This window comes from Nannospalax galili, unplaced genomic scaffold, assembly GCF_000622305.1.
Source record: "Nannospalax galili isolate Female #2095 unplaced genomic scaffold, S.galili_v1.0 scaffold761, whole genome shotgun sequence".
NCBI lineage: Eukaryota > Metazoa > Chordata > Mammalia > Rodentia > Spalacidae > Nannospalax > Nannospalax galili.
The window spans coordinates 1,323,043-1,340,157 of NW_008346389.1; the positions used below are offsets into that span (position 1 = coordinate 1,323,043).

The following is a 17,115-nucleotide window of genomic DNA, read 5'->3' on the forward strand; positions in this document are numbered from 1 at the left end:
TAAAGTGGTGGAAGCTGAAGTCTGGCTGGAGATAGGAATTACGGAGGAGTTGTCTTATGTCCTAATGAAGTGCCTGCCTTCATTTTTCTTAATAAGTGAGTAGATTCTAAATATAAGTTGAAGCACCTCTGGTACCTTATTATATTGCCAACACATTTGTAGACACAATTGTAGCACAGAATTCCCTTACTGTTTTTTCTCTCTTTCTCTTTTCTTTTTGGTGTTGGAGGTTAAAACCAAGCCCTGGTGCATGGTGAGCAAACACTGTGCCACTGAGCTACTCCCCAGCGCCTCCTTTACCTCCTAAAGGGTAAAGCTGTATTGGAGTTAAACAATATCATTATCTGGAAACAGATCATGGCAGAGAGTGAGTTATGCAGTTGCTGAGGGTCAACTGAGCTTGCTCTCCACCTGGGTGATTTGATTTTGTATTCCCATCACTACTCCCACCCTGACTGCTATATGAATCCACACCTAGGTTTCCATAGATCTCCATATGAGTGAATCTTAAAGTTTTCTCATGAAAGAGACGGTCTTTAAAACTTAATTCTGAATGTGGCTTGGTTCCCATGGTTTCAGGTTACCACTGAGAACACACTGGCATCCCCTCTGCAGTCCCTGTGTGCACAGTTTTAAAACCCAAAGAAAGGAATTCAGTGACTAAAACTCTACAGTATATTTTGCTTCCTTTTTTCCTCAATTTGCTTCCATCTCCCTTTCCTTTGGTGGATAATATTCTATTGATTTTAGGTGAAGCGAATCAGGTTAGCTACCCTGGTTTTGTCATTTTACCCAGGTCAGTGCAAAACATTCCAAGGATGCCAGGCGTAGTGGCACATGCCTTTAATCAAGTGGATCTCTGTGAGTTCAAGGCCAGGCTGGTCTAATTGTGAGTTCCAGGCCATTCAGGACTCTACAGGGAAAGCCTGTCTTAAAAGGACAACAACAGAAATCCCCGAACATTCCAAGGCATTCTCTTGTCACAGGAAGGCCCAGTTACATATGCACACATTTCTACAGAACATTTGCATTTTAGTACATAAGTGACTTTGCTAACTGGGTTCATCCTCTGAATCCATGTCCAATGTATCTGGAGGAAGGACTGTAGGCAGAGAGAATTGGAGTGACACTTGGATTTAAGTCCCATCTCATGTATGCTATCTTGTGTAAATCATCTGACTTGCTGGGGCCTCTGGGAAAGAGCTTGCCACTGCTGAAGAAACCCATATCATATCCTCTGACCTGTGGCCACTTAGCACTTTGAACTCAAATCCTCTCTAGCTGATACTTGAGACAGGCTCTCAGCATAGACAGGAACTGTCAGCCAGTTGGATTCCTGCCTCCCCTCATCTTGAAATGGAAGAGGACTCAGCCTGGTACTTGGAAAACCTGCAAGACAGAGGTCATAGGGGACTAAGGAGGGCCCCTCCTTTCGGAGCATCATAGAAGAGGAGAGGACACTTCTGGAAACCAGAGAGAGAGAAATACTCTTACAGGGAACACAGCTAAAAGCAAATGGGACAGTTGAGCCAGAGGGTAATCTTATTGTTGAGCATTTCTGGGGTCCCAAATCCTGGCACTCTTGTCCTCAGTCACTTTCTTGATGTCCAGGTTTTGTCAACATGTGAATCCAGATTTCTAAGAATGATTAAAACCCTATTGGTGGACCCAAATGTGATGAGTTTCCTGAGGCTAAACCAGTTAGCTACGCAAGAGAGAGCTGGAAACCTAGCCCTGACTGTCAGAGGTAGCTCCCCTAATGTGCTGCAAATGGCATCCAAAGCGGTGTGTCCCAGGTTTCCTAGTCATTAACTATACCAGGGAGTCTGTTCAAAGCCTCCCAGCTGATTTCTGTAAAGTTGATTCAGTTGGGTCTATGATGGGTCCAGGAATTGTCATTCCTAATAATCCCTCTTGAAAATCTGATTTTAAAAATAATGGGCTAAAACTCATTAATGTCTGTCTTGGTCCATGGCTTTTCAACCCTCGAGGCTCATGACAATCTCCTGAGGAGCTCTGAGGCTATACCAGACCAATGATATCAGAGCCTGAGGATGGAGCCCCATGTCAGCATGTTTTAAGTGCTCCAAGGGGTAGGCATGACACCTACATGTAATCCCAGCCCTTGAGAGACAGGAATATAAGGAGTTTCAGGCCAACCTGTATGAGACCCTGTCTTTAAAAAACACAGAAAAGTTCTGCAAGTGATTCCAATGATCACCATCTGGCGTCAAGGCTGCAAATCACTGGGCAAGGCACTGGTGATGAAAAAGGATTTGGGGCTGAAAACTGCTTTTGAGATGAATGGACACCAAGAGAATCAAAGCATTAGAGTCATGGCAAAACAGAACACAGATAAAGAAGGAAAAACAGATGTCTTGGAAGGATAAGAGAGATCAGTGTTCATCTAAATGATAAAAATTCTTGATGCAATTATTTACATTGCGTTCTGTTATGCTTTAGATCAGGAATCTGTTAACTTTTCACAAAAGGACACAGAATGGATCTTTAAGGCTCTGCAGGCTGAGAGGTTTCCAGTGCTGAGAAACAGCACACATGTGGCCAGGCTATAGTAAACACTGAAATTTGTATTTAATATAACTTTCATGTTTCACAAACTATTCTTTTTGAAAAGTTTCTTTCTACATTTTAAGAAAATTACCCAAAAAAGGGGTGGGGGTATAGCAGCGGTAGAGCCTAGCATGCCTGAGGAACTGGGTTGATTCACAGCACCACAAAATAAATAAAGTACAAATGTAAACATGAGTTTTAGCTTGTAGATCAGAACAGCAGGCAGTGGGCTGGGGTTTTCATGGTGGCTACAGTTTGCCAACCCCTTTTCTTGGTTGTGACAGCTGAAGCAGGAGACTAGCAGGGGATGGGTAGATACAGGGCTATAAAAAGGCAGCACACTTGGAATTAGATAACCTCTCTGGAAGCTTGTCCCTGAAGAAAACTGATTCTCCCTCCTTCAGCACCCCTTGATTGCTGGCTTCCTGAGAGGTCATCTAGTCCCAAGTGGGCAGCTCTAAACACATGTCCATCTGAGCACCATGAAATGGACTCAATGCATTATATGCATGCATATTTATAAATGTATCTATGCATATGTAACAATAATAAAGAAGAGGACAAGAACTTGAGAGGGAGTCGGGGGACACGGGAAGAGGTGGTGGGGTTTGGGAGGGACGGAAATAATGCAAAGTCAGCATGTGTGTATGAAATTCTCAAAAATAAAAAAAATTTATACATGATCTTAGCCAAAAGGCCGAGAAGCGATAAAAAGTAAAAATAATTTAAAAGGCATCACAGGTGCTGTATTTGTGAAGTTGTTGTCAGGATTAGGGAGCTCATTTAGATAGCACCTGGAACATTGCCTAAACACAGTAGGTACCCAATAAGTACTATTGTTATTGCTGAGTGGCCAGATGAATCTAGCCTTGATTATCTCTGTGTAATGTGACTAGTTTAAGAATAACAGTAATTACTCCGATGTTGTGCTCACTGGGCACTAATTTAAGTGTTTTACATACATCAACACACTTCTTTTTGTTTTTTTGAAACAGGGTCTTACTATGTAGTGCCAATTTGTCTGGAACTCAATGTGCAGACCAGGCTGGCCTTGAACTCACAGAAATGTGCCTGCCTCTGCCCCTCAAGTGCTGGGATTAAAGGCGTGTGCCACCACACCTGGCAACTTTAGCACATTTAGTCTTAGTACAGTAGGTACTATGACTATCCCTGTCTTATGACGGGTATGGACAGAATGGGGAAGTAACTTGCTTGGGGTCACACAGCACAGAGGGGCACAGGTGGATTTGTGTGCAGCCTATCTCTAGACTGCATGCTGACATCACTGTGCTGCTTTCTACAGGCAAATGTGATACAGCTCTGTGAGAAATGCAGAAATGGAAACAATTTTCGTATGCCTGTTATTCTGAGGGGGGGATTTTCATTACATCAACAAATGTGAATTTTTATTTTACTAAAAGTAGAAAAGTAATATGTAAGTTTTGATAAACTCTCCCAGTCTTTAAAAGTATAATTTACAGTAGTGGCTTTCAATGGATGGTCCTTTTATCTCATAAAGGGAGAGTTGGCAATGTCTGGAGACATTTTGGCTATTATCCTGGGGGACAGAATGTGCTACTGGCATCTGGGGGGCAGAGGCCAGGGAAGGGGCTGAAGTGCTAAACGTGGGGGGTGGCACCCCATGAGAAAGAATTACCCTAGCTCAAATACCACTAGTGCAGTGGCTGTGGAGTCTCACTTTAAATCCACTGCTACGTGTTGTGCTGCATGTTAGTCTGTGGGGCTGCGCAGAGAGCAACTAACTGGTCATTTGAGCCCTCTTGTTCTCAGATCTAGATGACCCTGCTGTTGACTCAAATGACTGCTCTGCAACTGGTTGTCAGAAAGGCTAAAAATATAGAAGCACCGTCCTTTGTCTGGACTGGGCTGGAGAGAATGGAGCCGGTCTGAGCCAAAAGCTCACCTTAAACTTAAAATTGCCATTGAAAAGGAAAAGTGGGAAACCAGCAGCGTAGCCCTTCCTGTGGATCAGAGGCCAATTCAGGGGCAGCCCAAGGGTTTGTAGGCAGGAAGCGAAAGTTGTATGGTTCTTGAAGAAGGCTTGCAGGATTGGAGGTTTTCCTGCTAGGTTGCATGCTGTTTTATTATGTCTAGGCAAAAAAGTGTGTCTGATGTGCTACCAGGCTGGAAGTTGTTATATATATATACATGCTCCCTTTCTCCCATCTACAGTGTGCTTAACCCTGACTCACCAAATGTCCTGCCAAGCCCAGGATGGCCTCTCTAACGGGCCACTCCGGCCTAGTCCTCATACACAAGTGCTCTGGAAATGGAAATTTATTTTCCTGCTAGATAAACTCATGCTCATTTGCTTTTATTACTTCTCACCTTTGTGACTTTCTTTACTTTTTGTGATGAGAAATATGGCAGCCTGTTGAGGCTGCCCAGCAAAGTCCAGAAATGTTGCAAAGCTGCTGGAAAAACAAGGCCACAGAGCTTTCATTCCTGCACACATGCTACTTCTAATGCTTCACAGAGAAAAGCACACAGCTGTCTGAAAAACGAAGGCTCCTGCGGCCACAGGAAAGAGGAAAGGAAAGATGCTTACAGTGTAGAACCAGAACTTCACGATGGGTGCATTGTAGAATTCATAGATCTTTCTGCCCAGTGGGATTAACCGGTGTCTGCTTTGAACTTCTTCTTCATCCTTCTTCCTGGACGATTCCCCATTGTTTCGCCCCAACATTGCCTACAGTGGGTGAGAACCGAGACCATCATGGTTGGGCTCTGCAGGCCATCTTGTTCAATGGCTCATTTCACAGATGAGGGGAGGATCCTCCCTTGTGGCACCTGAAAACTCACAGAACCTAAGAACACAAGGTCCCCCAGAGACTTAAAGGCATGTCTTCCCTATATGTGAGTTTGTACTGTATTAGTATAAGCTGTTTATTTCTCTGCCTAGGATGGAAAACCTGGGGGATACTTCTTGACTATTCTCTTCTTTGTCACCTTGGACCCTCTGAAACACATGGGCAGAATATACACAGAGTTCTGAGAGGGAGAAGAGGTGTTGCCTGGGCAGGGCCAGGATACAGAAATCTATCACCTAATCCTGCTGCCTTCTTCCCCTATATATGTGATACATGCTAGATGTGGATTCACATTCTGTCTACACCTGTGCTAGTGTCTCTTCATTCAAAGATAGGTTGGACCAGAGTTCCTCATATATCTAAAGGTCAGGGGTATTCAAGTGGTGAGCCATCAGAAGTGCCTGGAGCTTAGTTAAGCTAGGGACATCTCAACCCATGCCTTCTTGGTTCTAAACCTTGTAAAACCTGAAATATTGCTGGTATCAGTTTTATGGTAATTCCCAGATGCACTACTTTCCTCTGAAGCCAGGTGGGCTAGGAGAAGGATTGGAGGCAGGCCTGACCCACAGTGGTCCTCATCTCCAAGCTCTTGGGGATCTCCGTGAACATGGATGGTTCCCTTGCTGTTCATCATAGCAGCAATATCAGTAACGATGGTTTTATACTGCAAAAATGGCCAAACCGAGGAAAAGGCACATACTTTTTGGGGAGCAAGCAACAGGGTGCCCCAAAGATGGCTGAAGATCCTGATAGCGAAGGCTTCTAACCTTGGGGTCACTCAGATGGCAGAGTTAGTCCTAGCATGGACTGTGGACTCTTGGGTAAGTTATTTAAACTCCTTTGATACCTTTGATGCCTGCTTTTTTTAACCACAAAATGGGCTATGGTCATAGCAGCCTATACATTAGCACTTGGCACTTAATTAGTGCTCAGTAGCTACTAGTCTTTAAGGTAAACTGAGACCTTCTTGGACACTTTTGACTGAAGTGGTATAGTTGGGAATCTCTCATCAGAAAAGTATGCGTCTATAACAGGACAACTTATTGCTTCAATTTTTCAATATTGTCATAAGACAAGGTTAGTTCCACAATGTTGGGAAATGAGAGACTTGTTTTTCTTGTTTTCATATGTGTGTGTGTGTGTGTGTGTGTGTGTGTATGGCATGTGTGTATGCATGCTTTCTGCATGTGTGTAGGAGCATATATATGTGAGTTTATGTGCATGTGGAGGCCTAGGTTGATGTCAGGAATCACCCTTTATTGCTCTTCTACCTTGTTCATTAAGGCACAGTCTCTCAAACTGAGCTTGCCTAAATGGCTAGTCTCTCTAGCCGGCTTGCTCTGGGGATCTCCGGTCTCTGCTTTCAGAGACTGGAATTACAGGTGGACCATGCCCACCTGGCATTTATGTGGTTTCTGGTGGTATGAACTCTGGTCCTCACACCTTGTGTGTGTGTGTGTGTGTGTGTGTATGTGTGTGCTGATGTGTGTGTACATGTGTGCATACATTCAGAAACCAGAGGAAGATATCAGGTGTCTTCCTCTATCACTTGAGACAGCGTCTCTTACTAAGCCTGGAGCTCGCAAACCCCAGATGGCCTCCTGTCTCTGAGATTCTTAATAAATGTGAGAATAGGGTGAGACATTATAACTGGTCAGGACTGCCAAGGATTTGGCATAAGATACAGTACTTGGCATATTAGTTTCAAGTTGAGAGGTCTAATTATAGCAATAAGTACAATTTGTATTGAAGTTGAGGCTAGATATAGTCACTACTGGATTTAGTTTCCAAACCACTTGACATAAAATATATAAATGTTAAGTTTCAACTACTTCAATGATTGCCTCATAGTTCACTCAAATATGTGACAGTCACTAATGATTTCTCGCTAATCGATAGTATTTTGGAGGAGGGTACCTCCATTTTTTTGTAGATCCCCTGGCAAGAACGTACCCTGAGCTAATGGAGAAGATCTCACTGTATGCTAGTGCACGTTTCCATTTCCATCAGCGAGCTGAGTCAATCTTCACTGAGGACAGGAATCAATATTGATCAATATTGATCAAGATTCGAGATGATTTGAAGGTATGTTTGTCCTATAGTTATGTGACAGCAATTTTGCTTCTATGCCCCAAAATGCAGTGCCATCTGGGGACACAATGAGATGAAAGTAAAGATAAGTTGGAGGTTTTTAGGCATCTTGGGGAGTGACATCTGGGGGGTCACATCTAGGAATGGCAGCTTTCCTAGCAAAGCCACAGGCTGCCCTGGAGCTCTGCACATGGTGGTAATTTATTAGGCAAAGTGCAGGGTGGAACACTCACTGGGCCATGCAGGGGAAACAAAAGCACTGCACCTGCTTTTTCCTTTATTACTCACATGTACTCACAGTTGGATGCACTTAAAAAGGCTCATCTTTCACAGGTTTAAGCATTTTTGCCATTTCATCAATTCTAGCCTGACTAGCTTAACTTGCTGATTTTATTGATTTCTTTTCCCTGTAGTCAAACATTTTCCTTAACTTGGCTTAACTTAAAATTTAATAGGGTCATTTATGTATAAAAGAAATGTTAAAAACATTTTAAAAAAGATAACATAAAAATATTTCTAGTTAACCTTTAAAGAAGATCTCCATTTCATTTTAAAATATACTGTTTCTTACAGAAAAACTCATTGTTTTTGCTAATAACACTGAGATGTTGATGCATGTATCTCTAATCTGTATGTATCTGATTTTTGAGGAGTGTGCAAAGACATCATAATCCCAGTGTCGAGTGGTAATGACAAAGGGAGTGGCTGTACTTAACATGATGTAAATTTTTATGCTTCCTCCTCAAATATAACTCATTTTTAAAAATTTGTTGATTTTTTTCTGTGTATATCACATAGAACATCCCAAACAATCTTATTCATCTATACACTACTTCCCAGATGGCATCCTCCCATAGCCTCCCCCTGACCACTAGAGCCCTTATACTCTGATATCCCTGCTACTGTCTGCTGTGCTGTTGGCACCCCAGCCGTTCCCCAGTATTTGTCCAACTGGTGAATCTAGTCTTTGTTTTAGGAAGATCGACTGTTCCTCATCTAGCAGCAATCAGTTGTCAATATTCCTTTAGATAAGATTGGGGTTTGCTGTTCATTTTCCCAGTTCTATTCTGGGTTACTATCTGGGAGTCCCTTTGGCCACCCTGGTCAACAACTCAAAAGAAGGTATCTCCTATCTGGCATTGTTTCTTGTTGTGTATCCTTTAGCTAAACATATGGACTCTAAAAAAGTTATATTGGTCCCTTTAATCTTTGGTTATACTTTCCTTTTTGGGTGTTTATGTTGAAGCTGTAATGAAATGCTTCTTCTAAAAAAATAAAAAAAAATATTAAAAATATTTCTAGTTAATAAGAAGGATTGTACAGGGTCAAATGCAGACATAGCTGCTCAGTCCAGATCTGAGACTCTGCCAGCTGGACACAGGTGTCAAAGCAGAAAACGATCCTTTAAGGTGGACTAAGCTGCTAAAGACTGTGAATGTGGAGCAAGTGGAGGCTGATATTCTTATGTATGATTTTGGAAGCACCCAAGGATGTCCCATTCTAAGAGGGGATGCACTGGTTTAGCCAGAAGCTAGAATATCCACCCTATGAAGGGAATGGAGTTGTTGACAAGCTTCTTCGCCCCATCCTGTCCAGAGTGAGCTGCAGACCAGAGGAGAAGTGGGGCAGCATTTGCAATCAGGGGCAAAGGAGGCTGCACTTTCAGGACAAGTGCTGCCACTCAAAGTTTGCCAGCTCACAGGTCCACATCCTTCTCTCCTTCTCTGTGTAGTTCCTGCTCCTTGTCACGGCTCCTGCTCAGGTTCTCAGAGAACAGCGACAGGGTCTACTCTCTGGCAAGCCCACTTTGCTCCCAGTCTAGGGAACCATCTTTTATTGTGGCTTCCTGAAGGATCAAAGTCCTCAAAGCTCTGAATAGACAAGGAAAGAGGATATCCTCCCTTTTGTTTCCTTCCTTGACGCCCACCATAGAGAGCATGATTCAGTTCCTGGCTTTCCTCCCAGAACTGGGAGGTCACACCACCCCTGACCTGAGACACCTGGCATTGCTTGGAAGGCCTTCTACTCAGTGGTGAACTAAACCCACTAAGCAATGCTGTTTGAGAATAGAAGAACTTCTCTTTCTCACTTAGCAATTGGCTGAAAGAGCAGCTAGTAGAATTTGCACACCTACATTCCAATCCTGGTTTTGTGACTAATCCGCTGGGTAAAGCTGGGCAATTTAATCTCTGAGTCCCAGGTTCCTTCTGTAAAATAGGGATATTCAGAACACTGTCTACCTGGTGGGTCTGAGGTGAGGAGTCCATGAGGGTAGACAGAGTGTACAGCACTGTTTCTACAACACAAGTGAACATTTAGTAATGTTTATGGTGTTCCAGCTTCCAGTCTAAGTAGTTCGCATGTACACTTTCAAAACCACACACAGCCACTTGTGAGGCAGGCAATGTTAATATTCCCTCCCACTCTTCAGGAGCTGAAATTGTGTTCAAGGTCACATAGCATGTAGGCAATGGGGCAGGATTCTGACTCTAGAGCACATAATCTTTACCCCTCTGCAGAAACAGTCAGTAGAAATTCAGTAATGCTAATAACCATGATTAAAATACCATTTCTCATCTGAGAAGGGGTTCTGGGGCCAAAATTATGGTGAGATCTTCAGGGAAGGTAGTCTCTGCTGCCACTGTAGAACAGAGCAGATGCCTACACCGATTTTTGTAAAGAGCTGGAAACTGAAACAAAAGTTGGCTTTTGGACCAGTGAGTCAAGGGTTGTGCTTTGTAAACAGATCCCTGGGAATGGTCTTCTGGAGAGAAACTGTATCTGGAGGAGGAACAAGACCTAAGGTGGTCCCACTAGGTGTCTAATGCAAAGGCCTTTTGTCACCTGAGCAAAACCAATTTTCATTTTCTCCTCTTATAGCTCCTTCCAGGTCATTTCTGCTATAGCCAGTAGGCTGGGGTGGTGAGGGAGGTTGAGTTGTATCAGAATAGTCCTTAAGGAGCTGTTGCTTGATGCCTCTCTCCCAAGCCCTATTTGTCCCTTTAATAGCATGCGATAATTTTAGCCTTTGGACATAAGCCAGTAGCAGTCATGCTGTTCCAGTGGAGGCTGTGGAACATGGTCCCATGCACAGCTGTCCTGTTCCTTCCGCAGAACAAAGCATCCGTGTTCTATAATTATACCAGGAAGAGCTAATAAAAGCTTCCCATACAAACCTCAAAATTCAATTAGTGCTGCATTTGTGAGTTTGACCCCAAAGATAGATACAGGCTTAGCTTCTGATCAGCAGAACAGGTCCAGCTCAGCAAAGCTGGCTGCTCACACATCATGGCTTCCCTTTCTTTCTTGTGTGTTAAGACTGCCAACCACATCATCGTGGAAAATTTACAGTGCTTTGCTTTGAATCTCATTGGTTTCTTCTGTAGCACCATGGGCAGAGGGACTTCACATACATATGGAGCCTATAGTGTAGTTGCTCTATTTGTGCACAAAGAGGCAACTTTTATGATACCCTAGTCTCAGTACTTACAAGCAGGTGCTCATGATTAAACCTGGAGGGAGGCTGGGAGCCCTTGTCTGATCTCAAACATTACTGAACCCTAGCCATATCAATAGATGGATGACGTGGGGATTCTCCCTAGGGAGAAAAACTGCATAGTGTTCTCTTACTGTCAGTTCCATGTCCTCTTCGTCTTTTTCTTTTGTGGGCTTCTCTGGTTCCTCTGGCTCTTTCTCTTGGAGGTGCATTTCTTGGGCCTGAGTCATATAGGGCATGTCATCTTTGTTCTTGAACTCCAAGCTGAGAATTGAAGGAGGAAGTAGAATTCCCAGAATTACCTAAAGTAATAATAATGATAATAATAATCATCATATTTAAAGGATTAAGATTAGGGTGGTTGTTAGAATCAGAGGGCCTGGGATGTGGTATTTACACACATGTGCAGGTGCTGTATGTGCTGTGCAGGGACCTGGACATCTGGATATCCAAACACATTAATGCCTTAATAAGAGGGTCACTTTTTGTCCCATCTCAGAACAACTTATTTTGTTCACATAAATTCTACCCTTTTAACACCTACTTGCATGGGGGAAACCAAGAAAGAGCTTATCCAAAGCAAAAGTGGAAAAAAATTGAGATTTCTATTTAGCCTCTAGACAGCAATTGGCTTTGTAAAATCAATTCATACATGTGTCCGCTGGCATTTATTTGCTAATGTACCAACTGGAGTTATGTGTTCTCTGATTGTACCTGTAAATTAATGTCGCTCTAAATTGACCTTGAGAGAGTACATGTAGGAAGTCATTTTATTCCTGGTAGAACATTCTGCCAGCATTTGCTACTATACAACAGAAATACCTCCTTCCCCCAAGGATCTCAGAATTCATCAAGAATAGTTGGTCCCCTTGTGCAAAAGTCTCAGGAGACCTAGCACTGCATTGCTCTCATGTGTAAACTTTGTGCGAATCTTGGTGTCAGGATGCTAACTACACAGACCTTTCTCATGAGAGAGCAATCTCTTCCCTTGTCAGAGAACAGTGCTTTGCTGTGTGATTATACCTGTATCTGATTTGTGGTTCTCATGTCTTCTCCAATTTCTGCTTTCAATCATAAAATGGTCCTAGAGCAAAGGTTTCTGGAGATAAGTCTCCTTGAAGACATTGCACTAAAAGGGAGGGACTCAGACAGATCCTGAAGGACCCGGAAATATGATGCTCCCTTTATGAGGCAGGGATAGCTAGGCCCTAAAATGCCCATGGGGACTCAGAGGCAGTCAGGGGAAAAGGGCCAGCAATGGCCCTGAATTCTAAGTATTTGGGGAGGCTCAAGTGGTGTGCTGGCAGTCTTCATGGGACCCAGCACCCTGTCCTTGGAGCTGAGAACTGGCTTGGCTTCCCATCTGAGGCCACTTGGCAGTCACTAGCAGCATGGCTGTGGAATGTTGCACATGACCCACTTTATAGAACCGTTTTGTAACTTTGGGCCAAGAGCCCACAAGAAAAGAAGAGTGGGCAAGACAGTGCTGGTCCAGTAAAAAGTGATCAGAGGGCAGAGTTGCAGTTTTGTGGGACAAATAAACTTAGCTTATGTACAGCATGAGCACTGTGGTCCTAACATTGACCTACATACTGGAAATTGGCTGAGAGTAGATTTTAGGCACTCTTGTCATGGTCAAGAAAAGGATAACTCTGAGAGATGATGGATACGTCGATGGACTCTAGTAACCATTTCACTGTCTATATCAAAATGTCATATTGATATAGACTTATATCAGTCTATATCACTATAAGGTACACTTACAGTGTACCTTAACTATATGTAATTAGAAACTGGCATCATGAAAAGTAAAACAAAAAAATACCCCACATATTCTTTGGGTCATTTATTTCTTTTTATTTTTCTTTGATTTACTTCTTTTGTGTTAATGTTTTCTTCAAAAATTGAAAAAGCATTAGGGGAACAAAAGCAGTGCTCGATGGCGCTGGCTTAGTCCGTGTGAGGCTCTGGGTGCAGCTTCAGCACTGCAAACAAGGCAAAAGCTACAACCAAGCTGCTGCTCGTAAGAACAAATCCCTTACATGATCTGTTCCACCCTGAGGTAACGTCTACAAACAATGTACTATATGTGTCCTGTGAGACCTGTGTGTGCCCTTCACCTTTGGGTCTTCTGAGACAAGAGCTTCTGTTTTAGCAGACCTTGGAGGAGTTCCTGGACTCTACACGAAAATCACAATTCTACAAAGATTCTGATGAACAGTGGGGGTTTAGAATCAACCTCCAGCATAAGAGGACCCCTAGACCCATCACGGACTTGGCTTGAAAAACTCCAACCAACCCTTGGATTCTTATGGTAACAGAGCCTTCTTGGGTATGCTGACCTTGAGGCCTGAGTTCTTGCGCATGCGGAGCCGGCCCATCCACATGTCCGTGAGTAACATCTGGCTGCACGTGTGCGCGATGAAGTCACGGTGCTTGGCTGCCACAGCCAGTTGCAGGCATGTGGCATTGCTCCAGTTCTTCAACTCATAGGTCAGCAGTTTCATGGCCAGCTGCTCATCCTGCTTGTAGGACTGGTCCAAGAGTTCCACAGCCAGCTGGCCAAAGTCCCTGGAAGATAGAATGTAAGGAAGAGTCTTTCAGGTCAACTTGGAGACGTAGAGGAAAAAAGATGGGTCCTATAGTTCAATCACAAAAAGTGGCTTGTTGTGTGGAGTAGTTTCATGGAAAGTCTAGTCTACTAATAAATTATTAAGCATTCACTAGATGCCAGATACCACGTCTATAACTGAAGATGTAAGTCAAACAAAGCATGACTCCAAGACTCCAAATTCAAGACATGTAAATAGCAGAAGCAGAGTAATCAACCAATGATTAGCGTGCAGCTTGTCTTCTTAAATGTGGCAGACCTCAAGTTTAAATCCCAGTCTTGTTAACCACGATATGTGGTCTTAGCCATGTCATCTAAATTCTCTGAGTTTCATTTTCCTCAGTTGAATGGCATGCGTAATAATAGGACTGCGGCCTGAGGCAGTTGAGAGGAAGAATTAAGTCTGTGTGATCTGTCTGCACCTCTGTGCAGCACTGTGCACAATAAAGGTTAATGACTCGTTCTCTGTATGCTCTGTTGGGGTGATACTGCTACGCCATAAAGTTCTGTGGATCTCAGAACTTCTGGTATTCAGAATCCACCTTTCTTCTCTCCCCCAACATCCCCATGTGCTAGCTGGCTAACCTGGAGTTGTGGTTCAGCTCCTGGGAAATGTCATCAACCATGTCATTTTCAGAGGCCTCATGAGCCATGGCTTTGCAGAGCTTGCAGGCCACCAGGGCCTTGGCCATGGCCTCCTCGCCATGCTGCCAGAAGAAGAGGGCCATCTTCTGCCTCTTCATGAGGACGGCCCACACCATCAGCTCATGGAAGGGGAAAGGGAAGTGGTTGATCTCAGGGTCATCTAGGTCAATGTCCACCTCTTCTTCACGCTTCTTAGTTGTCTTTCTTCCTCTCCTCAAGGGAATATCATCCTGTAATTTTAGAGATAAAAACATATAGGTTCAATTGGAGGTGAATGAGGTCAATTCATTACATAGTTATTGTGTGCCTTCCACTGGCTCAGCTCTAGGGCCAACACTGAAATAAACCAGACCAGCTCTTATCCTAAAGGGACTCAAGCTCATTCATGGCTAATTTTAAAATAAAATTTAGTAAATTCATAGTCGTGTATCAACATGTCAGTCTATGCTTTAAATAAAAGACCATTTTCTAAGCTGGGTATGGTGGTGAATACCTATAATCCCAGCAATACTTGAAAGGCAGAAGCAGGAGGATGGTGAGTTCGAGGCAAGCCTGGGCTACAGAATCGACCTTGTCTCAAAAATTACAAAAATATTTTCATGGGCCATTTTCTTATTTGTTTACTTTTTTCCATCTCTTCTTCTATAGATATGGCTGTCTATATCTCATGGTGGACAGCATGGCCCTTTTTGCTGAAAGGGTCAGAATATCTACATCTGTGTTTGCATATATGACAATAAACAACTGAACCCAAGGTGGGAACATAGTCTGTTTCATCTGTCAAGTAGTTTTGGACGTTGGATCTGTTTCTGTTTGTTAAGATCTATAATATATTTTGCCTACAGAATTTATATGCTTGCTCTTTGTGTTTGTATTTCAAATAGGACTTATTTATTTTTAGTTTGTTCAAAAAGCTAACATAATCTCATTGTGGAATTTTCAAAACTACTGTGAGCTGCCACCATGTCACTTGGAAAAAAATCTTTATTTTCTTATTTTAGAATCATGCACTAAGCCCTACTATGAAAAATGAACTCGTATATCTTTTAAATATGTGATAAATAGAATAATCGACACTAATAATTGGAGCAAACACTAACCTCCATTCCCAGCAGTTTCAAGGCTTTGGGCTGTTTAAAAAAATGTTGTGAACAAAGTTAGATCTTTCTTTCATTGTGGTACGAAACGAATTCTACTATAAGAACTAATTCTTATATACTTATATATTCTTATATACTAATTCTAATATAAGAACTCTATTGTACTATATAGCATTAATTTTATTTTACTGAGAAAGTACAATAAAAGGAACATAGAGAATTTCTAGGAGAATTAGGGATTTTGTGATTTTGGTGAACAATAGAAAATTAGAAAACTGAAGAGATGTAATTGAAGGCTTGTAATAACTTTTGTTTTCTAAGGTTTCTTCCCCTTTCCATTAATAACCATCCTGCCTGACTGACACCACCATGGCACCCAGCACTTGAATGAATACTATGGTGTGAAGGTCTCTTTCCCCATTCCAATCATTTGTTGAAACATAATCATTTAGGTGATGCTTTCGGGGTAGGCATTTAGGGAGATTATTAGGTCACGTAGAAGAACTCTCCTGAAAGAAATTTGTGTCCTCATCACAAAGGCCCATGGGAGCTAGTTTTCTCCCTTCCCTGTGTGAAGACCCAGTGAGAAGGTGCCATCCATGAACTAGAAAACAGGCCCTCTCCAGACACTGAGTCTGTTGGCGCCTTAATCATAAACTTCAGAGCTATGAGACATATATCGATGCTCTTTATATATTTTGTTATAGCTCCCTGAGCAGAGTAAGACAGATGAACCTGGAAATAATCAACAGAGCAAATCAGATATTTCTTTTTAAAAAAATATTTAATTTTATTTTATGTGTATGAGTGTATTGCCTGCATGTATGTAAGTGCACCTGTGTCATGAAATGCCCACGGAGGACAGAAGAGGGTGTTGAATCCCTTGGAACTGGAGTTATGGACAGTTGTTAGCCACCATGTGAGTGCTGGGATTCGAACCCGGGTCTTCTGCAAGAGCAGCCAGTGCTCTTAACCTCTGAGCCATCTTTCCAGTCCCAAACCAGATATTTTGTAAACCTCTGAAAAGCCTCTATTATCTGGAGACTTGGAGTATAGTTCAAAGTGCTTGTTTAGGTGCTTCCTCTGTTTCTCTCCTGGTGCTGCTGCACAGTACAATAAGGATGTGCGGGCCAGAGCGCAGGTGCTGATGTTGCTCAGTAGCACAAAAAAGCAACAGCACATAGTTAGAAGCTTTGGGAATGAGCAAAACAGGCACAACTGAAGCCCACAGAGAAGCAACTCAGGACTTAGAGTTTGATTTGTATTTAACAAGGAGTTATAGGTGATGAGTCAGGAGTACTGATTCTATACTTCTAAATGCTACAGAATAGTAGGTCCTATCTTGGAAGCTACTTGAGGACATAGCATTATAGAATTTATAGTCCCTGCACATTTTATGTAACTTGAAGTTGAAATGGCTTGAATCTGTTCTCCCCCTTTTCTCTTTTGTCTTCTAAAGTGACCAACCACGAGTCTAAGTTTTTTTTTTTCATTCAAAAAAAATTTTTTTTGTTTTCTATTAGCCCTACAAAATGTTTTTCATTAGGAGAAAACTGCAAAAATAAAATATCAAAACAAAACAACTCCATAAAAATAAAGGGAAAAGTTATAAAAACCCAAACATTAAGAAAATCATACATATTTTTTAAAAGAGGAAAAAAAAAAAGAGAGCTCTTGCCCACTGCCAGGAGAGACAGCAGGGCTCAGGAGGTCATCCATGGACCAGAAGGTCCCCCAGACCCTTTCAGAGAGTGCAGTCCAAGCTATGTT

General features: G+C 42.5%; 1 protein-coding gene across 22 annotated transcripts in view; it reads right to left on the bottom strand.

Moving 5' to 3' along the window:
• Trpm3 (transient receptor potential cation channel subfamily M member 3) overlaps window positions 1–17,115 on the bottom strand; it is a 559,244-nt gene that overhangs the window by 67,381 nt on the left and 474,748 nt on the right. For 14 of the 22 annotated variants that reach the window (XM_008842777.2, XM_008842766.1, XM_008842764.1 and 11 more), the window contains 5 exons: window positions 15,346–15,375; window positions 14,186–14,475; window positions 13,332–13,560; window positions 11,124–11,291; window positions 5,141–5,281 (listed from right to left, as the gene is read on the bottom strand). In XM_008842777.2, coding sequence (XP_008840999.1) covers window positions 5,141–5,281; window positions 11,124–11,291; window positions 13,332–13,560; window positions 14,186–14,475; window positions 15,346–15,375 — 858 coding nt within the window. Of the gene's footprint in view, window positions 1–5,140; window positions 5,282–11,123; window positions 11,292–13,331; window positions 13,561–14,185; window positions 14,476–15,345; window positions 15,376–17,115 lie in introns of those variants that run through there. The other 8 variants (XM_008842767.1, XM_008842765.1, XM_008842762.2 and 5 more) reach the window with 3 other exon arrangements.